Source organism: Schistocerca gregaria, chromosome 9, assembly GCF_023897955.1.
Source record: "Schistocerca gregaria isolate iqSchGreg1 chromosome 9, iqSchGreg1.2, whole genome shotgun sequence".
Lineage (NCBI taxonomy): Eukaryota > Metazoa > Arthropoda > Insecta > Orthoptera > Acrididae > Schistocerca > Schistocerca gregaria.
The window spans coordinates 78,549,935-78,573,428 of record NC_064928.1 but is presented as its reverse complement, the minus strand read 5'-3'; the positions used below and the strand labels follow the sequence as shown (position 1 = coordinate 78,573,428).

The following is a 23,494-nucleotide window of genomic DNA, read 5'->3' as shown; positions in this document are numbered from 1 at the left end:
ACCGTATCCTTTTCAACAACATCACCTCCCTTCCCACCAACAAGAACCTCTTCCTCCACACCCTTGCCACCCACTGCGTGGATGCCTTCCTCCTCAATGAAACTTTCCTCCAACCCCACCACACCATCCACACGTCGCTCTACCTCCTTCACCGCTCCGATAATCCCCTCCCGACTGCGCGTGCCGGAGTTGGCATTCATCATCCACCGCCATATCCTAGTACAGCTCCAACCTCTTCTTCCCGAGCCCACCGAACACCTGATCCTTAGTCTATTCTTCCCTGCCCTTACCGTCACCTGCGCCACCATCTATGTCCGCCCTAACGTCTCTATTCCCTTCGACTTCCTCTCCCACATTGACCGTACCTTCTCCTCCTACGTGATCGCCGCCGACCTCAACATCCATAGTCGTTCCGCCGCCCAGTTACTGCGGTGGCATCGGTTCCTCTCCTCCCTTCAAGGGGACCTCATCCCCATCCCCCAGCACACCCGTTCCGAATCCAACTCCACTCCCGATGTTATCCTTTCCTCCCTTAACCTCATTGGCCGCATAACAGTGGATGTCCTGGAGCCTATTGGTAGCGACCATCTCCCTGTCCTCCTCACCATTTCCGACGGTCGTCGCCCCCACCCCGACACTCGTAATGACCCTCCCCCAAAGTATATCCATGACTATTCCCGTGCCAACGGGAATGCCTACCGGGATACACTCTCCACCCAGGTCGATAGCCACCCCTTCACCTACCGCCACCCTGACGATGTAACCCATGCCGCCTCCTTTCTCCAGCAGACCTTGTCTGAGGCCGTGGAGGCCCACGTCCCTACTGTCGCCATCCACCCCCACCATCCTACCTTACCCCCACAGGCCATCCCCCTCCTCCGTGAATCCCGTCATCTCTACCGTGCCTTCCTCCACACGAGTGACCCGGACACACTACGACGCCACCGGCAACTCCAACGACACATTCGTAATTTGCTCGCGGCCAAGAAACGCCGGGACTGGCGACAGACATGCACCCGTTTGAATGCTACCCTACCTATCAACTCGTCCAAGTTCTAGTCAGTCTTCCGTCGCCTTACTGGAACTAAACCCTCCCCCTACTATTCTCTCCTCCATAATGATCACCCATTCCCTGACACCCTTAGTGAGGCCAATCACTTTGCCTCCAACCTCTCCGATGTATTTTCCATCCCCGACGATCCCCAGTTCAATTACTCCCTCTTCCCGGATGTCCACGATGGAACTGACACCTCTGTCCCTCCCCTAGCGTCTGGTTTCCAGTACTTGGGCAACATAGCACACACAGAACTCAATGCCCCTATCACTACACAGGATCTCATTGCTACACTCCGCACAAAACGCAACACCGTTCCTGGTCACGATCGTGTCACCTACCGTCACCTTCGTAAAGCTCCTGTCTCTTTCCTCTCCACTGTGGCCAGGCTCTAAAATGTCGTCCTGTCCACCGGTTACTACCCCGACCTGTGGAAAACCTCATGTATCCTGATGTTCCTTAAACATGGTAAACCGCCATCCGCCGTCTCCTCCTACCGTCCCATCAGCCTTACCTCGGTCTTCAGCAAGGTCCTGGAATCTATCCTCACCTGCCGCATCCACCAGCATCTCCGTCAGCACCGCCTCCTTCCCATCACCCAGTGTGGCTTTCGGCCATCCTTCTCTTCTGACAACCTTCTCCTTCACCCCACTCATCTCCTTTCTGAACAGCTTCATTCCCGTCGCTCTGCAATCTTCCTCTCCCTGGACCTCGAACGTGCTTATGACCGCGTATGGCATTCTGGTCTCTTTTTCAAGCTCCAAACCTTCACCCTTCCCATTAATTACGTCCGTCTGATTGGCTCCTTTCTCTCCCACCGTCCTTCCTACGTCACCATCCATAACACATTCCTACACCTTTTTTCCCTCCGCCGGTGTGCCCCAAGGCTCCGTCCTCTTCCCCCTTCTGTACCTTTTATATACGGCGGACATGCCGCCGCCGTCACCCCCCATCCACCTTCTCCAGTTTGCCGATGACACCGCCTTCCTTGCCCTTGCCCCCACCCTGCAGCGCTTCCAACACCTTCTCCAATCCCATCTTGAAAGGTTCCCCGCTTGGTGCAACCAGTGGTTGCTCAAGGTCAATTCCTCCAAAACCCAGGCGATCATTGTAGGCAAAACCAACCCTTCCCTCCGCCTCCTTGATTTCTATCTCACCATCTACGGCCGTCCTATCGCCCTCACCCCCACCCTCAAGTACCTTCGTGTCACCCTCGACTGTCGACTCTCCTGGACCCCACATCTCCGGACAATCCAAGCCAAGGCACACTCCCGTCTCCATCTCCTCAAGCTCCTTTCCGGTCGTACGTGGGGTCTGGACCCCTCCTCCATACTCCACACCTATAAGTACCTCATCCGCCTTATCCTTTGTTATGCCCATCCGGCCTGGATCTCTGCCCCCGCTACCTTTTACAAATCCCTCCAAATCCTTGAACGCCATGCTCTCCGCCTCGCCTATCGCATCCGTCTCCCCTCCCCCACGCGGATCCAGTACGATCTCATTCCATTCCCCCACCTCCTCCTTTTCATTGAGAGGATACGGATCCAGTACACCTCACGCAAACTCGATCCTCCTCACCTGCTTGTCTCGCCCATCCTCTCCCAACCCCACCCGCTGCCACGCCTGTATTCCCACGTCCCACCCGGTCTCCATCTCTCTACCCTCCTTACCCTCTCCCAAGGTGGTTTCCGCCAGCTCCCCCTCCTTGATGATGTCCTCCTTCCCTCCATATACCCCTCCTACCAACTTTGATCCTCCTTCCCTCTTCCTGTCTCTGTTCGTTTGGGCATCCTCCCTCCCTCATCTCTTTCTCCCCACTCCTCCCCCGGGCTTCCCCTCCCCTGTCCCTCTACTCCTCCTCCCATCTCCTCAGCCATTGGCTTCTTTGTTCTCCCCTCTCCACCCCCCTCGCCCTTCTTCCCCTCCTGGCAGGTCCCCGGACTCGCACACGCTACGTGGACTTTCGCGCGCCGGAGATCATCGCCATCAGTGTCTCGTGTGTGCCGTCGTGTTTAGTGTTCAGTGTTCACCGTCGCACTCCATCGTTCACCTTTGCCATCGCCGTCTTCCGTGTTTGTGCGTCGTGTCAACAGTTTCAAGTGTGGACTATCGTCGAGTGTGAACGGCTCCGTGTTTGCCTTTCTGTGTCAACTGTTTTCTTGCCCACCGTTCTGTAACCTATGTGTAATCTTTCTGTTTTTTCTCATCTTGTATCCTCTGTCTGAAGAGCAGCATAGAACGCTGCTGACAGCCTGCCTGTTGTACAGGTTTTAAAATTACAATAAAGAAAAAAAATACTCATTAAGAGCGGCATACAAAGCTGCTGCCAGCCCGCTCCCTTCGGGGGGAATCGAAATTCAATAAAGAAAAGAAAAGTATTCATTTTTGTAATCACCTTACCTTCTGATGAAGTCACTCTTAGAGGTGAGGAAACATGGTCAAGGTATATAGAAAACCTACGCAACTGGTAGGCATATTTTTACATATTTTTCAAATCTCTTGAATAAATTATAGAATTTCTCTGAAATTGCAGTTATTTGTTTGCTGTGCGTGTTCATCGTATTTACAGATTTCCGCCCCGCTCTGTATAATGCATTCTTGATGCGTCTTTTTTTTTGTCTTACAGTGTATTTCCGGAGCAGTTTAAGATATGCCATTCTGTTTCCACGCAGATGAATTCTGTGAAAGTTCAGTGAATGGCGTATAGTGTCTTTTTGTAGCTACATCAATTGCAGAGTATCGGTTTTAAAATTCATCTGCAGTAATTTCTGGTGTCAGTATTGCGCTTTTAAAAAGAGAAGAATTCATTGGCGTTCCTCTCTTCAAATTCCAATTGACAGGTTCGGGGAAATTATCATTTTTAGTTTTTAACATTTATCCATTTTTATCTGATACTGATTGCTGTGTAACGTGGCACTTATTGTTGTTGTAGGGAGGCGGGGTGTCATGTTGGTGGGGCATGGCTTTTCACACAGCTGAGAGTCGGCTTACAGAACGGGAGCAGAGGAGAGAGCTTCCATTTCAAACTATCGGTAATCACACTTGGCTACACGAGGCTGGGCGGACATAATCTGGAAGGCAAATTACGTGGCATCTAAGGATGATACAACAGTCAACTACGGTAACAGCAATTCTCGTTTTGTTTCCGACAGAACCTTGAAAGAAAGGTGTATGCCAAATATTGAATGAATTTTTAAAACAGCGAATCGGGTGTAAAGATAGTTAAATAATTACCTCGCGCCATCAGTTTAATGCCGTGATACACTCTTACACAACAAAATTACACCAGTAAGTGCAGCAAAACGGAAAGCACAGAAAAATGGTGTTATAAACACTTCAACTTTTCTAGTCCTGTCTTCCTCAGTTGCGTGTAATGTTACGGTATATTAATGATTTTTACTTATGGACCGTCTGACAGCAACTGAATAAAACACAATTTTAGTGTCATACGCGTTTCGCCTTTATTTTCTGCAAGGCATCATCAGTGGACTGGAATATGTACATACGTTTGCTATTTAATTTACATTTTTGTCACTGTACCTATAGGTTATAAACAGTGCTGGTGGTTGGTAATTCCTATTAAGTAGTAATGTAGAGTAAAAATCGCAAATTGGCCGTCATAAGAAGAAGAAGAACAAAAATGCAACAGGAGCGTAATATGTAAGAAATTGTCCACGCAACCTGTAAGTACAGTTCAAAACATTACTACTTAATAGGAAATATGCCTTGCAGAAAGTAAGGGCGAAACGAGTATGGCACTAAAATTGTGTTTTATTCAGTTGCCGTAAGTCGGTCCATAAGTAAAAATTATCAGTATACCGTAAACACTTGTTTGAAATTCCACTTGTGTAGTCAAGTGGCCGAACTGCCCGTCGTCTGTTGCCAAACTCGACTGCAGTTGCTGGTGAAAAGGCGTCCGGAGAGACTGAGGACAATCCGTCGGTCTCACAGAACACACGGCGACGGTGCGATGCTCTTAATCCTTTTGGGTCGTCGCGATTTGTGTGTGAAATTCATGTTTGAATTTGCCGCAGAGAGAAACGTCCAGTGGCGTGAACTCAGGCAAAAGAGCATGCACACTACACTGAAGAGCCGAAGAAAATGGTACACCTGTCTAATATCGTATAGCGCCCCCGCACGCGAGCACGCAGAAGTGCCGTAACACGACGTAGCATGGACTCGACTAATGTCTGAAGAAGTGCTGGAAGGAACATAAATCCTGCAGGGCTGACCATAAATCCGTAGGAGTACGAGAGGGTGGACATATCTTTCGAATAGCACTTTGCAAGGTATTCCAGATATGCTCAATAATGTAGAGTTTGGCGGCCAGCGGAAATGTTTAAACTGAAAAGAGTGTTCCTGGAGCCACTCTATAGCAATTCTGGACTTTTGGGGTGTCGCATTGTCCTTCTGCAATTGACCAACTCCATCGGAATGCACACTGGATGCAGATGATCAGACAGGATGCTTACGTACGTGTGTCATGTCATAGTCGTATCTAGACGTATCAGGGGTCCCACATCACTCCAACTGCATACGTCCTACATCAGTTTGAACAGTCCCCTGCTGACACGCAGGGCCCATGGATTCATGAGGTTGTCTCCATACCCGTACACGTCCATCCACTCGATACAATTTGAAACGATACTCGTCCATGTTTGCAGTCATCAACACTCCACTGTCAGTGTTGACGCGGTAAGGCGAGGGGCAAAGATTTGCGTCGTGCAGTCATCATGGGTAGAGTGGGCCTTCGGCTCCGAAAGCCCATATCTCTGGTGTTTTGTTGAACGGTTCGCACGCTGACACTTGTTGATGACCCAGCATTGAAATCTCCAACAATTTGCAGAAGGGCTCCGCTTCTGTCGCGTTGAACGATTCGCTTCACTCGTCGTTGGTCCCGTTCTTGAGGATCTTTATCCGGCCGCAGCGATGGGGACTCTATGTTTTACCGGGTTCCTGATATTCACGGTACACTCGTGAAATGGTCGTACGGGAAAACCCCACTACATCGCTACCTCGAGGATGCTGTGTTCCATCGCTCGTGCGCCGGCTCTAACACACCGTTGAAACGCACTAAAATCTTGATAGCCTGCCAATATAGCAGCAGTAACGGATCAACGACTGCGCCAGACACTTGTTGTCTTATTATAGGCATTGCCGACCACAGGGCCATATTCTGCCTGTTCAAATTTCTCTATATTTGAATACGTATTGCTATACCAGTTTCTTTCGCGCTACGTATAGTAACGCCGTCGCTTTCTAACGAGCGACCAGGAGAGAGCTGGGTGAGCGCTTTCCTAGGCATAGAACTGAAGATGTGGGCGCAAATTTGAACAGCCTGCCAGATACTACAGCTGTTCTCGCAGGATAGCTGATAGCGCACGAGACTGTTAAGCCACTGGTTCGGGCCCTGTCCTTACCAGTGTCCCATGTTCAATTTATGTATCGCTCTCTTGTTCGGCTTTATTAAAGGAAACGAAAATCAACTTTGGCGATGACGCCTACGGCCGGCCGCTTGAAGTTACGCGCGCTGTCGTCTAATTGGGTAACTTTAATATTAATTATCTCGGAAAAACTGCAACGTATCGATTTTTTTCTTAACAGGTATTTCTAAGGCAGCGTATAGTGCAGCAGGCTTACAAGCTTTTGAGACTGTTCCTGATCACAATGTATAGTTTCCGTTGATATGTGAAATTTTTTTATTCTTTCAAACTAACCAACCGTCGTCGCACGTGAACTACACAGACTGAATGAATCCTAATGTTTTCCGTATATTCCTCTCATACCGGTATCTCAGCGCTGGAAACCTGTTGCCACTAATCCGACGTGACCTATTTCTTTATCCGGATATGATGTCACGAACTTCGGCCTTAGACAGCAATCAGTTGCATGTTCCAAATAGATTAATCCTGAGTTCTAAATGCTGCATGAGGGAGTGCTGAAAACTAATGACTTCGAATTTTTTACTCTGATCACAATATCCGTTGAGGTATTACATGTCAATCATGCACAGTAGATAAAAAAAAAAGAAAGAAAGAAAGAAAGAAAGAACCATATCAGCATGCGTATTCAAATACAGAGATATGTAAACATGCAGAGTCGACGCTGCGGTCGGTATCCCCTATATAAGACAAGTGGCTGGCCCAGTTGTTGAATCGGTTAACGCCGCTTCGATGGCAGTTGATCAAGATTTGAGCGAGTTTTAACGTGGTGTTACAAACGGAGCACGAGCGATGGGACACAGCATCCCCGAGGTAGAGATGTGGTAGTGTTTTCCCGTAAGACCATTTCACGAGTGTACCCAGAATATCAGGAATCCGGCAAAACATCAAATCTCCGACATCGCTGCGGCCGGAAAAAGATCCTGCAAGAACGAGACCAACGACGACTGAAGAGAATCGTTCAACGTTACAGAAGCGCAACTCTTCCGCAAATTGCAGTCAGTTTGCGAACGGTTGAACGCAGCGTCATCGATGTGGGCTTTCGGACCCGAATATCCATTCGTGTACACTTGAAGAGTGCACGCCACAAAGCTTTATGCTTCACCTGGGTCCATCAACACAGACTAACTGGAAACATATTGCCTGGTAGGGAGAGTCTCGTTGCAAATTCTGCAGGTGAGACGCTCAGTAGCTCGGTACGGGCTCAAGCAGTATATTTCTCCCTCCTACGTATACCTCGCGAATATACCATGAGGACAAAATCAGAGAGATTAGAGCCCACACAGAGGCACACCGACAATCCTTCTTTTCACGAACAATACGAGACTGGAGTGGAAGGGAGAACCGATAGAGTTACTCCAGGTACCCTCCGCCACACACCGTCAGGTGGCTTGCGGAGTATGGATGTAGATGTAGATGTAGAAATTGTATCGAGCGGATGGACGTGTACGGCTACGGAGACAACCTTATGACTCCATGGACCCTACATGTCAGCAGGGGACTGTTTTGCTGGTGGTGGCTCTGTAATGGTGTAGGGCGTGTGCGGTTGGAGTGATATGGGTCACCCGATACGTGTAGATACAGCTCTGACATGTGACAGGAACGTAAGCATCATGTCTGATCATCTGCATCCATTCACGTCCATTGTGCATTCAGACGAACTTCGGCAATTACAGCAGGACAATGGGACACCCAGCACGTCCAGAATCGGTACAGAGTGGCTCCAGGAACACTTTTCTGAGTTCCGCTCGCCACCAAACTGCACAATTGTTGGGCATATCTGGAATAGAATGTGATTTTCACTCTGCAGCGGAGTGTGCGCTGATATGAAACTTCCTGGCAGTATAAACTGTGTGCCGGACCGAAACTCGAACTACCGAGTTGGAGTCTCGGTCGGGCACACAGTTTTAATCTGCCAGGAAGTTTCATATCAGCGCACACTCCGCTGCAGAGTGAAAATCAGATTCTGGAAACATCCCCCAGGCTGTGGCTAAGCCATGGCTGGGCAATATCCTTTCGTTCAGGAGTGCTAGTTCTGTAAGTTTCGCAGGAGGGCATCTGTAAAGTCTGGAAGGCAGGAGACGAGGTACTGGCAGAAGTAAAGCTTTGAGGATGGGGCGTGAGTCGTGCTTGGGTAGCTCAGTTGGCGGAGCACTTTACCGCGATAGGCAAAGCTCCCGAGTTCGAGTCTCGGTCCACCACACAGTTTTAATCTGCCAGGAAGTTTCATACCTGGGATACCTTGCTGTGTGTTATACGGAAGAGATCTCTCTCCCCCCCCCCTCCCCCCGCGTCCCCCACCTCTCCTTCGTCGTACTCGTACGGATTTATGGACGGCCCCACTGGATTCATGGTGTCAATTCCCTCCAGCACCATTTCAAACATTAGTCGAGTTCATGCCACGTCGTGTTGGGGCACTTGTCCATGGTCGCGGGGGCGCTGCACGATATTAGGCAGGTGTACCAGTTTGTTTGGGCCTTCGGTGTAGATTATTGGTGGCTAAAGCCGGTGTTACGCGTTTTTGGTGTGTCTACAAACTTATGGAAAAACGCTACGAACTGATGCACCACGCCGATACCTCGGACGAGGGGCTGCCACAGGCGACGCAGCCGCGTGCGGATGTGTGTCGCGAGGCCCACCCACCTGCTGCAGGCGGCCCTCGAAGATGCGGTAGAGGGAGCCGCCGTACTGCGCCTCTGTAGCCGTCCAGGAGGGCACTAGCGAGATGAGGCCTCCCAGCAGTCCGGGCAGCCCGTGAGCGCTGACCACCCCGCGAGCGTCACGCAGCTTCAGGCGCTGGTTCAGCCACGGCTGTGCGCAAACGTCACAAACATATTCTCGTCTATTACTAACTCATACACAGGGCAGTCCATTGACAGTGACCGAACCAAATAAGCGAACTACAAAGAACGGAACTCGTCTAGCTTGAAAGGGAAAACCAGATGGCGCTATGGCTATATGGCACTCCCATAGGTCAATCGGATATCAACTGCGTTTTTTTTAATAGGAACACCTATTTTTATTACTTATTCGTGTAGTACGTAAAGAAATACGAATGTTTTACTGACACCACTTTTTTCGCTTTGTGATAGATGGCGCTGTAATACTCGCAAACGTGGTATCGCGTAACATTCCGCCAGTGCGGACGGTATTCGCTTCATCATACATTACCCGTGTTAAAATGGACCGTTTACCAATTCCAGAAAAGGTCGATATCGTGTTGATGTATAGTTATTGTGATCAAAATGCCCAACGGGCGTGTGCTACGTGTGCCGCTCGGTATGTAAGTAGGATGTTTAGAATTTCTTATTGGTAACGCCGCCGCCACATAGCGCTCTGTATGAAAAATCACTGGCTGTGCTGTGCGCAGACTGTGGCTAGTTTGCATTGTTGTCTGCCATTGTAGTGTTGGGCAGCGGCAGCTGGATGCTAACAGCGCGTGGCGTTGGGCAGTTGGAGGTGAGCCGCCAGCACTGGTGGTCGTGGGTAGAGAGATGACGGAGTTTTGAAATTTGTAAGAATTGGTGTCATGAAGTGATATATATATATATATATTATGACTACTAAGGTAAATACATTGTTTGTTCTCTATTAAAATCTTTCATTTGCTAACTATACCTATCAGTAGTTAGTGCCTTCCGTAGTTTGAATCTTTTATTTAGTTGGCAGTAGTGGCGCTCGCTGTATTGCAGTAGCTTGAGTAACGAAGATTTTTGTGAGGTTAGTGATTTGTGAAACGTATAGGTTAATGTTAGTCAGGACCATTCTTTCGTACGGATTTTTGGAAGTCACATTGCGTTGCGCTAAAAATATTGTGTGTCAGCTTAAGCACAGTCGTGTATAATTTTTCTAAGGGGACGTTTCAGGTATCCTGGACGACATCATCCAAGTGTCCGGACCGTTCGCCGGATAGTTACGTTATTTAAGGAAACAGGAGGTGTTCAGCCACATGTGAAACGTCAACCACGACCTGCAACAAATGATGATACCCAAGTAGGTGTTTTAGCTGCTGTCGCCGCTGATCCGCACATCAGTAGCAGATAAATTGAGCGAGAATCGGGAATCTCAAAAACGACGGTGTTGAGAACGCTACATCAACATCGATTGCAACCGTAACATACTTCTATGCAGCAGGAATTGCATAGCGACGACTTTGAACGTCGTGTAGAGTTCTGCCACTGGGCACAAGAGAAATTACGGGACGATGACAGATTTTTTGCACGCGTTCTATTTAGCGAGGAAGAGTCATTCACCAACAACCGTAACGTAAACCGGCATGATATGCACTATTGGGCAACGGAAAATCCACGATGGCTGTGAAAAGTGGAACATCAGCGACCTTGGCGGGTTAACGTATGGTGCGGCATTATGGCCCCCATTTTATCGATGGCAATCTAAATTGTGCAATGTATGCTGATTTCCTACGTAATGTTTTACCGATGTTACTACAATATGTTTGCCTGCATGACAGAATGGCTATTTATTTCCAACATGATGGATGTCCGGCACGTAGATCGTGTGCGGTTGAAGCGGTACTGAATAGCATATTTCGTGACAGGTGGATTGGACGTCGAAGCACCATACCATGGCCCTCACGTTCACCGGATCTGACGTCCCCGAATTTCTTTCTGTGAGAAAAGTGGAAGGATATTTGCTATCGTGATCCACCGACAACGCCTGACAACATGCGTCACCACATTGTCAATGCATGTGCGAACATTACGGAAGGCGAACTACTCGCTGTTGAGAGGAATGTCGTTACACGTATTGCCAAATGCATTGAGGTTGACGGACACCATTTTGAGCATTTATTGTATTAATGTGGTATTAACAGATAATCACGCTGTAACAGCATGCGTTCTCAGAAACAATAAGTTCATGAAGGTACATGTACCACACTGGAACAACCGAAATAAAATGTTCAAGCGTACCTACGTTCTGTATTTTAATTTAAAAAACCTACTTGTTACCAACTGTTCGTCTAAAATTGTGAACCATATGTTTGCAACTATATGTAATAAAAAATGGGGGTTCCTATTTAAAAAAACGCAGTTTGAACTATGGCAGCGCCATCTAGTGGGCCATCCATAGCGCCATCTGATTTCCCCCTTCAAGCTAGACAAGTTTGTTCTCTGTAGATTTTTTGCTTGACGCTTATTTCGTGAGATATTCAGCCCGGTCACGATCAATGGACCATCCTGTATACTACAATATTGATGTTCCAAAGCATTTATTCCACAACACTGAATTTTCTCGTCAACAGAATATTGAAGGAGGGAGTCGTTTTACTTGCTACAACGTATTCAACACCGTAAATCAAACAAAATATATATATATTTAAGGTAAACGGTTTCGGCAGACTTTGCCGTAATCTTCAGATGTTAACAATCTTTTTGCTGTGTGAAACGTGTTCATTGTACTTTAGACCTTTTATAATGTGCTGATTTTTATCCGTATGCCAACTTGGAGTGAAGTCCTACCTAAAATAACTTTTCACAACAAAATGATTTTTTAAGACCTGAAGATGGCAGAAAACTCTGCCGAAACCGGTTGTCGTAAATGAAGAAATATGTAATGCGATCTAGGCTGTTGAATTTTTATACCATTTATTCTGCATTGAGGTGAAAAAAAATCCTGCAATATGCACACATACAGATGGTCGTAGCATCAAGTACACATTCTCATTTATTAGTAAATGATATATACAATCTTGATATTCCAGAGCATTTATTCAACATCACTGCATTGCTGGAGCTGTCATTTGGACTCAGGTGATTTGTGTGAAAAGGATGTCACGTTACCAACATGATTATAGCCGCAGGACGGGAATTAACAGTCTTTGTTCGCAGAATGGATGTTGGAACTAGACGCATGGGACATCCTGTTTGGAAAATCGTGAGAGAATTCAATATTTCGCTATTCACATTGTGCTGAGAATACAAAATTTCAGGCATTACTATCACCACTTAACGATCGAGAGCACCGTCGTATGTGTGCAGTTGTCAGTGCTAACAGACAAGCAACACTGCGTGTTATAATCGCAGAAATCAATGTGGGATGCAAAGACGAACGTATTGGTTAAGAGACAGTGGCGGAATTTGTCGTTGTTCAGCTTAGACGCCGGCCGCTGTGGCCGAGCGGTTCTAGTTGCTTCACGTCCTAGGGTAAGTTAGGTTTAAGTCGTTCTAAGTCTAGGGGATTGATGACCTCAGATGTTAACTCCAACAGTGCTTAGGGCCATTTGAACCATTTGGGCTTTGGCAGCAGAAGACCAACGCGAGTGCCTTTGCTAAAAGCCCGAAATCGCCTGCAGCGCCTCTCCTGGGCTTGTGACCGTATCGATTGGACCCTAGATGACAGGAGAACCGTGCCCTGGCCAAATGAGACCCAGTTTCAGTTGGTACGACCTGACAGTAGGGATCGAGTGTGTCACAGAGCCATGGACCCAAGCTGAAAGAAAGGCACTGTGCAACTGATGGTAACTCCGTAATAGTGTGGGATGTGTTTACGTGAAACAGGCTGGGTCCTGCCTGTGTTGGACTACTTGGACACCATTCGCAGCTATTCATGGGCTCCATGTTTCGAAACAACGATGAAATTTTCGCGGATGACAACGGACCATATCGCCGTACCCCACTTTGTCCAGACTGGTCTGAAGAAAGTTATGGGCAATGCGACCACATGATTTGGCCTCTTGGGCACTGAGATGGGGTCGTAACCGAGAGGTGAGCTGCTTCAAACCAGTCTCTGGATTGAAGACCACAGCAACAACAATCGAGAGGTCAGTTCACGCACAAAACACTGCAACGGTAACGCTTTTGCAGTTATGTATGGCTATAGGGGCAGCATGGCTCAGTGTTTCTGCAGGAGTCTCCCAACAACTTGTTGATTTCATGCCATGTGGAGATGGAACACTACTGTAAGGTGTCGAGCAAATCCAACACCTTCCATGAAAACCCTGACATGATAGCAACTCCAGCAATACGTTACATAGCTCCGAATAAATCCTGACATTAAATTGACCAAAGTAATAATACGATCAATGAGTGAGCAAATGGAATACCACAGACTGACACAAGACCGTCTAAATGCATGACATACCATCCCACTGTGAAACAGACGCAGTTCCGAGGGGAGAAACGAAAACAGAAGCCGAGAGCAGAGCCGTGTAGGCTAGGACGCCCTATGATAAGAGTGGGTAAAGGGACACCCGCATTGCTGGCAGACCGCCAACATGTCCATCCCCCAGCCGACGTTAAAAGATAGAGCCCTCCAGAAGAACAATATAGTTCTTAGGATAACACTAAAAGGGCCACACCAGCTGCAAGTTTTAGCGTGAGACTATACGCGTTTCTGTTCGTAGCAAACATTAAAAACATTGCCCAACCACGAAAAGTATAACGTTTTTCATTGGATAGACAGAATTTTTGTAGGCGGAGCTTAAGGTTAACATTGAGACGCTGATTTGTCAGTTGAAAACACAGCGAGATACCTTTTTCTTAAACCAACTTCGGTAACTTGTAGTAAGGAGAAGTTAGGAGGGAGTTGCTTCCGAGACGGAGAGGTGAGCGGAGCTGTGCTGCCCACCGCCCCTGAAGCTGCCTACACAACGACAAGGTAATGAACGCACGCGATGCCACATAGCAGCGCATAAAGCTTCACTCAGAACTGCGGAAGTCTCATCTGTTAAACCCCCTTTTTATGTAATACTAGTGTCGATCGTCAATTAAACCTCTTGGTATTTACATTTGCTACTTGAAGTTAAAATCTGTAATGCGATGATTTTTCTGTTATATAATTATTGAGAAGCCACATCAGCCACTGTAATTTATGACAAGTTAAATAAGTAGTTAAGGATAATTGAGGCTCACTGTAGACCAATTTTGATAGTTTTCTATTTTATGAAATTTAATTTAAACCTAGATTATGGATGTGATATGGCATAGGTCATCCTTCGATACATTATAGAACTTGGAAACCCTTCAGAGGAATGCAGTTGGCTTTTATCATCCTGTATTAAAATATTTCCATTTATCAATAGTACAATATATAAACAATGTTTTGTGAGTAGAATAAAAATTCCAGAGATAAACTTAACTGCTTTTTCGACGTTATTTTACCAGCTAACTAAAAAGAGGAAAGCCTTAAACCTCTTCCACTGAATTTAGTTAGTATTAAGATTCTTTTATAGGGACTGCAGTGGAGCTGACGTTGAAATCATTAGGTATTTGGTTATAGCATCGCTAGTCTCACTGAACTCTTCTGAACTCTACACGTCATGTGTGGTCTGGCGTCTCCTTACCAGCAACAGGTCCCAGGTTGAAACTAGTCAATCCCCTAAAAAACACGCTCAGAGCGTCGTTGCGCGAAAGTGGTAGGGAGACACGACTCAGAACAAACAGACACCACGCAGAATGTTAGACTACGCCGGCAAAATGGACGTCCGACACAATGTCATCAGGTGTCTCACGACTTTGGACACCTCAGTGTGTTCACTCAAAGACAAACAAAAAGAAAAGAAAGAAACCGACCCCTTGATATTCATATAGGTGAAACTCCCGCTAAATCACGCATCGCTAACACGTAATTAGGGTTGTGGAAACGATCAAAGGAGTTGCGGTCGGATTCATTTCACAATAGTAATTTATTATCACTTAGATCACAAATACACTTTGAAAGAATTAAATTTGTTTAGCAGCTGAAGGCCTCCAAACAGATACTTTACAATAAGTTCAGTTTTTAAAAGAGATAACACAGTTAAATTTACGAATAAGATAAATCGTATACATAAATGAGACCACCACGCGGGGCGACTGAAGCCCGCCGGATTAAATCTTCAAAATTCCAAATATACTATGATGATTACTGGAGGCAGAAGGCCACAATGTGTTAAGACGATAACAGGGCTGATGGCCCGCAAGATGCACAGAAAGAGATAAACAAACGCAATAAGATGGCTGAAGGCCGCAAAGTTAAATTCTGCAAATTAAGGAAATATATATATATTGCAACAATCTGTAAAACAATACATTGTTGCTGTTGTGGTATTCAGTCCAGAGACTGGTTTGATGCAGCTCTCCATGCAAGGTTCATCATATTTCCCAGTACCTACTGCAACCTACATCCTTCTGAATCTATTTAGTGTATTCTTCTCTTGGTCTCCCTCTACGATTTTTACCCTCCGCACTGCCCTCCAATACTAAATTGGTGATCCTTTGATGCCTCAGAATATGCCCTACCAACCGATCCCTTCTTCTAGTCAAGTTAACCTACGTGCCCAATTAAGGGATCTGACATTCCACGCTCTGATCCGTAGAACGCCAGTTTTCTTTCTCCTAATAACAACGTCCTCCTGAGTAGTCTCCGACCGGAGATCCGAATGGGGGACTATTTTACCTCCGGAATATTTTATTCAAGAGGACGCCTTCATCATTTAACCATACAGTAAAGCTGTATGCCCTTGGGAAAAATTACGGCTGTAGTTTCCCCTTGCTTTCAGCCGTTCGCAGTACCAGCTCAGCAATACATTAAGTTTACAAATTTCTATTTGCAGCACCAACAGCGGAGGCCCACATTAACGTGTAAAATATTTCAGAGGAAATTACAATAACCTTTCAAGAGTTGAAGCCAATCATGTTTGGACTTGAAGGAAATTCTGAGAACATGTTTCCAGGGCTGAAGGCCCAATAGAAAATGTAAAATATAGTAAAGCCCCAAAAAACTTTTTAAAATAAATTACAACAACATTAACACTGCCAGAGAATAATTAAGGGAACAGCACTCAGGAGCCTTCAGGGGATCGTTCCTCCCTCCATCACTTACGCGAGACAGGCTGTGAGCCCAACTACACTCGATTCTCCGAACCCAATCTAGGTACAGTCCTGGACCGACCGACCAACCGCTAGCTTGCCACGACGGAGTACACGAAGATTCGAGGTGCCAAGAAAGTTACTAGTATCATTATTCCCAAACAAACGCGTATGTGAACTGAGCTGCCAAAAACTACACACCATGCTGGGCAGCAACAACCGGTGAGGAAAAGACACTGCCTATAAACTACGCTAGCGGCCAGGGCAGGTAACCGGAGTACTAACCGTCACAAGGCAGAAAATTCCACTGGTGCACTTATGGATAAATTAATTTAATCAATTCCACCTGACGTCGGCTATCATAAATACTTCGCTAGTTGTTGCTCTCAGGAAAACCTCCGCAACAGCAACGTCGGAACCGACAACGTAATGCTCAAAACCACTCAACCTGCACGTCCTGCGTCGGCGAACGACGTTGCTCATACCGATCGGACAGCTCGAGACAGACTCAGACACTGTGCAGAGGCCGCCAGCGGCCCAGTCGACCACGCCTCACGGAGACGTCCTCGGACCAACAGTCCACCGAAAGTCAGGCCCGGCTTAAGTGATGCGGGCGATGTCCACGCAGGGCTTACTGCTGCTGCAGGCCGGCGACTGGCTGGTCCGCGCTGCGCTCCAGGCGAGTTGCAACTGACTGCCAGGGCCCAACTGTCGCCGTGGACTCTCCTCCTCGCACGTTCCGACTCACTCCACGACAGGTGGGAAACGGAAAGTCATGGCAGCCGAGCAAAATCCTATCACAGGGGATCCTGGGTGATCAAAAAGTCAGTATAAATTTGAAAACTTAATTAACCACGGAATAATGTAGATAATGTAGAGGCAAGAACTGACACACATGCTTGGTATGACATGGGGTTTTATTAGATACCAAAAAAAAAAGTATTGCTAGACGCGTGAAAGATCTCTTGCTCATGTCGTTTGGTGATAATCGTGTGCTCAGCCGCCACTTTCGTCATGCTTGGCCTCCCAGGTTCCCAAACCTCGGTCAACACGATTATTGGCATTAGGGTTACCTGAAGTCACAAGTGTATCGTGATCGACCGACATCTCTAGGGATGCTGAAAGACAACATCCGCCGCCAATGCCTCACCATAACTCCGGACATGCTTTACAGTGCTGTTCACAAAATTATTCCTCGACTACAGCTATTGTTGAGGAATGATGGCGGACATATTGAGCATTTCCTGTAAAGTACATCATCTTTGCTTTGTCTTACATTGTTATGCTAATTATTGCTATTCTGATCAGATGAAGCGACATCTGTCGCACATTTTTTGAACTTTTGTATTTTTTTTTTGGTTCTCATACAAACCCGTGTCATTCCAAGCATATACGAGGGTCAGTCAAAAAGTAATGCCTCCTATTTTTTTTCTATGTTTAATTGTCAGGAAATTTAAATGCAATTACATAGGTTGAAAACCACAACATTGAGGATCATTTTGTCATTTTTCAATGTAATCTCCACCCATCTCTACAGTTTTGGTCCATCTTTGAACAAGGGCATGTATCCCAGCACGGTAAAAATCACAGCTCTGCTTCCTAAGCCATTGACGCACGGATGTTTTGACGGCCTCCTCATCTTCAAAATGAATCCCACGATGAGCTTCTTTTAGTGGCCCAAACAGATGGAAGTCTGATGGTGCCAGGTCAGGGCTGTATGGGGGATGAGGCAAAACTTCCCATCCAATTTTGACAATCTCGTCAGAGGTGTGACGACTGGTGTGTGGTCTTGCATTGTCATGCAAAAGAAGAACATCTGCCATTGATTTTGTTGGGCGAACTCGCTGAAGACGTGCTTTAAGTTTTTTGAGGGTTGTGACGTATTGAACAGAATTTATTGTGCATCCCTGCTCCAAAAAATCAACCAGAATCACACCCTCTGTATCCCAGAAAACTGTTGCCATAACTTTCCCTGCCGATCGCACAGTTTTGAATTTTTTCTTCCTCGGCGAGCTTGTGTGACGCCACTCCATTGACTGCCTCTTTGATTCGGGTTCAGAAAAATGCACCCATGTTTCGTCCCCGGTCACAATTTTTTTCAGAAACTCATCTCCCTCCAAACGGAAGCGCTGCATGTGTTGGGAGGCTATTGTTTTCCTTGCCTCTTTATTCTGATCGGTTAACATTCTTGGAACCCACCGTGCACAAACTTTTGAGTATCCCAATTGTTTAATAATCGTGATCACACTGCCTTTACTAAGAGAAATAATGCGACACACTTCATCTGCAGTCACCCGACGGTCACCACGAATGATGTCATCAACTTGCTGATTGTTGTGTGGAGTCACTGCACTCACCGGCCTGCCGCTCCGCTTTTCGTCAGTCAACGGTGTTTGCCCTTCAGCTTCCTTACAACCACGAACCCATCGTCTAACAGTGCTGACATCCACTGTCACAACACCATACACCTTCTTCAGTCTTTCATGAATGCGTATGGGCGTTTCACCTTCTGCATTCAAGAATTCAATCACACAACGCTGTCTCAAACGAACATCGATGTCGGCCATCTTACAAACTTCTGCTGTGCTGCCACCTGTTGACACAGAAAGTTACTACTGCAGTGGATTGCAGAAGAAGGTTTGAGGAATGGCGCCAAATTCAAATTTTTCACTTAACTTAATTTTTTTAAGTTATAAAAAAATGGGAGGCATTACTTTTTGACCGACCCTCGTATATCAATCTCTCTATCTACATTTATCTGTGATTTATTCAGTTTCAAAATTTATACTGACTTTTAGATATATATAGTCCACTCCGTAATTGAAAACGGAAACCACGTGTATACGTGTACATCACCCCTCATGGTAATGTACATGTGCGTCAGTGAAAAAGACCAATAAAAAGGTGTTAGTATGTGGACGTAATGAGCTGCTCCAGTCTCTTCTGTACCTAAGGTCCATCACCGTTCCCTTTGGATCCCTTCGTAATTCGGTGCTCTCCGATACACACGATCGTGGTACTCAAGCGTCAACTTTAGGTTACTATATCTCCGGATGTAATTAACATTTTACAATGAAACAAACGGCACTAATTACGTATTTGTCTCTATGTTCAGATGTGCTAACAAAACTAACGGGGTTCCATTTTTAAAAAACGTAGGTTTGTGTTAAAAAACATACTTCCGTGCATTTTTGTATGGTTTGTATTAACCAATTACACTAGCCCCTCTCCTCACGTTCGGTCTGTGGAATCGAATCGTCAGTATTTGATGTGGTTTACGAAATATATCCAGCGGTAACGTTAGGTGACTCACCCTGTATATAACCTAACTCTGCCACCTCAAATACCTCTGGAACAATAATAGGTATCCAAAAACGGTTTTCACCAGCACGAACGTACGGCAGGGGCCTAGGAAACCAAATACTATGCGAAATTTTAAAACGTAAACAAATACTATTTTCAACACATACTTGCGTATTTTTAAATGTAAACCCCGTGTTATTTCGTATGCAATCACTAGGATGAAAAATGACAAAAATAAGGACGTTGGTTGCATCGCAATACGTCAATTACATTGTGAGAAGTTGCGAAGCGAATTTGACGCTTGAAATAAATGAAGCGCACCCTTAGCGAACGTCCTGAGACCTAAACGTGCATCTCACGCTGCCGGTAATCGTGATGTGATTGACGTACTACGTCAGTGGAGTGTTCATGTGTGGTGTGGTATTGTATGACAACACATCCTTGGTCCACATTTCAATGATGGCACTCCCAAAAGGGGGATAGTTAAGCCCCTTCGTGAGCTGTACCTTACTTGAACAGGTCCACCTCTTATAACGAGTCAAATAATGCGGTATCAGAATGATGGATGTCCTGCGCATCTAACTCTACATCTACATCTACATGGATACTCTGCAAATCACATTTAAGTGCCTGGCAGAGGGTTCATCGAACCACCTTCACAATTCTCTATTATTCTAATCTCGTATAGCGCGCGGAAAGAATGAACACCTATATCTCTCGGTACAAGCTCTGATTTCTCTTATTTTATCTTCGTGATCGTTCCTCCCTATGAAAGTCGGTGTCAACAAAATATTTTCGCATTCGGAGGAGAAAGTTGGTGTTTGGAATTTCTTGAGAAGATTCCGTCGCGACGAAAAACGCCTTTCTTTTAATGATGTCCATCCCAAGTCCTGTATCATTTCTGTGACACTCTGTCTCATATTTCACAATAATACAAAACGTGCTGCCTTTCTTTGAACTTTTTCGATGTACTCAGTCAGTACTATCTGATAAAGATCCCACACCGCTCAACAGTATTCTAAAAGAGGGCGGACAAGCGCAGTGTAGGCAGTCTCCTTATTAGGTCTGTTGCATTTTCTGAGTGTCCTGCCAATGAAACGCAGTCTTTGGTCAGCCTTCCCCACAGTATTTTCTATGTGTACCTTCCAATTTCAATTGTTCGTAATTGTAATACCTAGGTATTTAGTTGAATTTACGGCTTTTAGGTTACACTGATTTACCGTGTAACCTAAGTTTAGCGCGTCCTTTTAGCACTAATGTGGATGACCTCACACTTTTCGTTATTTAAGGTCAGCTGCCACTTTTCGCACCATTCCGATATTTCTTCTATATCGTTTTGCAATTTGTTTTGATCTTCTGATGATTTTATTAGTCGATAAACGACAGCGTCATCTGTTAACAACCAAAGATGACTTATCAGATTGTCTCCCAAATCGTTTATATAGATAAGGAACAGCAAAGGGCCTATAACACCACATTGAGGAATGCCAGAAATCACTTCTGTTTTACTCGATGACTTTCCGTCAGTTACAACGAACTGTGATCTCTCTGACAGGAAATCACAAATCTAGTCACATAACTGAGACGATATTCCATAAGCACGTAATTCCACTATGAGCTGCTTGCGTGGTACAGTGTCAAAAGCCTTCGGGAAACCCAGAAATACGGAATAGAACTGAAATCCCGTGTCAATAGCACTCAGCACTTCATGTGAATATAGAGCTAGTTGTGTTTCACAGGAACTATGTTTTCAAAACCCATGTTGACTGTGTGTCATTAGACCATTTTCTTCGAGGTAATTCATTATGTTCGAACACAATATATGTTCTAAAATCCTGCTCCATATCGACGTTAACGATATGGAACTGTAATTTAGTGGGTTACTCCTACTACCTTTCTAGAATATTGGTGTGACGTGTGCAACTTTCCAGTCTTTGGGTACGTATCTTTCGTCGAGCGAACGGTTGTATATGATTGTTAAGTATGGAGCTAATGCATCAACATACTCCGAAAGGAACCTAATTGGTATACAGTCTGGACCATAAGACTTGCTTTTAGTAATTGATTTGAATTGCTTCACTACTCCGAGGATATTTATTTCTATGTTACTCATGTTAGCAGCTGTATTCGAATTCTGGAATATTTACTTCCTCTTCTTTTGTGAAGGCATTTCGGAAGGGTGAGTTTAGTAACTCTGTCTTGGCAGCACTGTCTTCGATAGTATCTCCCTTGCTATAGCGCAGAGAAGGCATTGACTGTTTCTTGCCGCTAGCATACTTCACATACGACCAGAACCGCTTTGGATTTTCTGCCAGGTTTCGAGACAAAGTTTCATTGTGGAAACTGTTATAAGCATCTCGCATTGAAGTCCGCGCTAAATTTCGAGCTTCTGTAAAAGATTGCCAATCTTGGGGATTTTGCGTCTATTTAAAGTTGGAATGTCTGTTTCGTTGTTTCTGCAAGTGTTCTTACCCGTTTTGTGTACGAAGAAGGATGAGCTCCGTCGTTTGATAATTTATTTGGTATAAATCCTGGAAATTGAAATAAGAAGACCGTGAATTCATTGTCCCAGGAAGGGGAAACTTTATTGACACATTCCTGGGGTCAGATACATCACATGATCACACTGACAGAACCACAGGCACATAGACACAGGCAACAGAGCATGCACAATGTCGGTACTAGTACAGTGTATATCCACCTTTCGCAGCAATGCAGGCTGCTATTCTCCCATGGAGACGATCGTAGAGATGCTGGATGTAGTCCTGTGGAACGGCTTGCCATGCCATTTCCACCTGGCGCCTCAGTTGGACCAGCGTTCGTGCTGGACGTGCAGACCGCATGAGACGACGCTTCATCCAGTCCCAAACATGCTCAATGGGGGACAGATCCGGAGATCTTGCTGGCCAGGGTAGTTGACTTACACCTTCTAGAGCACGTTGGGTGGCACGGGATACATGCGGACGTGCATTGTCCTGTTGGAACAGCAAGTTCCCTTGCCGGTCTAGGAATGGTAGAACGATGGGTTCGATGACGGTTTGGATGTACCGTGCACTATTCAGTGTCCCCTCGACGATCACCAGAGGTGTACGGCCAGTGTAGGAGATCGCTGCCCACACCATGATGCCGGGTGTTGGCCCTGTGTGCCTCGGTCGTATGCAGTCCTGATTGTGGCGCTCACGTGCACGGTGCCAAACACGCATACGACCATCATTGGTACCAAGGCAGAAACGTCTCTCATCGCTGAAGACGACACGTCTCCATTAGTCCCTCCATTCACGCCTGTCGCGACACCACTGGAGGCGGGCTGCACGATGTTGGGGCGTGAGCGGAAGACGGCCTAACGGTGTGCGGGACCGTAGCCCAGCTTTATGAAGACGGTTGCGAATGGTCCTTGCCGATACCCCAGGAGCAACAGTGTCCCTAATTTGCGGGAAGTGGCGGTGCGGTCCACTCAACTACGGTCTTGGCGTGCATCCGTGCGTCGCTGCGGTCCGGTCCCAGGTCGACGGGCACGTGCACCTTCCACCGACCACTGGCGACAACATCGATTTACTGTGGAGACCTCACGCCCCACGTGTTGAGCAATTCGGCGGTACGTCCACCCGGCCTCCCGCATGCCCACTATACGCCCTCGCTCAAAGTCCGTCAACTGCACATACGGTTCACGTCCACGCTGTCGCGGCATGCTACCAGTGTTAAAGACTGCAATGGAGCTCCGTATGCCACGGCAAACTGGCTGACACTGAAGGCGGCGGTGCACAAATGCTGCGCAGCTAGCGCAATTCGACGGCCAACACCGCGGTTCCTGGTGTGTCCGCTGTGCCGTGCGTGTGATCATTGCTTGTACAGCCCTCTCGCAGTGTCCGGAGCAAGTATGGTGGGTC

The 23,494-nt window shown here is 46.4% G+C and overlaps 1 protein-coding gene across 1 annotated transcript in view; it reads right to left on the bottom strand.

The window, feature by feature from the left end:
* The window catches only part of LOC126291737 (ammonium transporter Rh type A-like), a 332,630-nt gene that overhangs the window by 20,404 nt on the left and 288,732 nt on the right, over nucleotides 1-23,494 (bottom strand). The window contains exon 8 of the mRNA XM_049985409.1: nucleotides 9,139-9,306. Coding sequence (XP_049841366.1) covers nucleotides 9,139-9,306 — 168 coding nt within the window. The remainder of the gene's footprint in view (nucleotides 1-9,138; nucleotides 9,307-23,494) is intronic.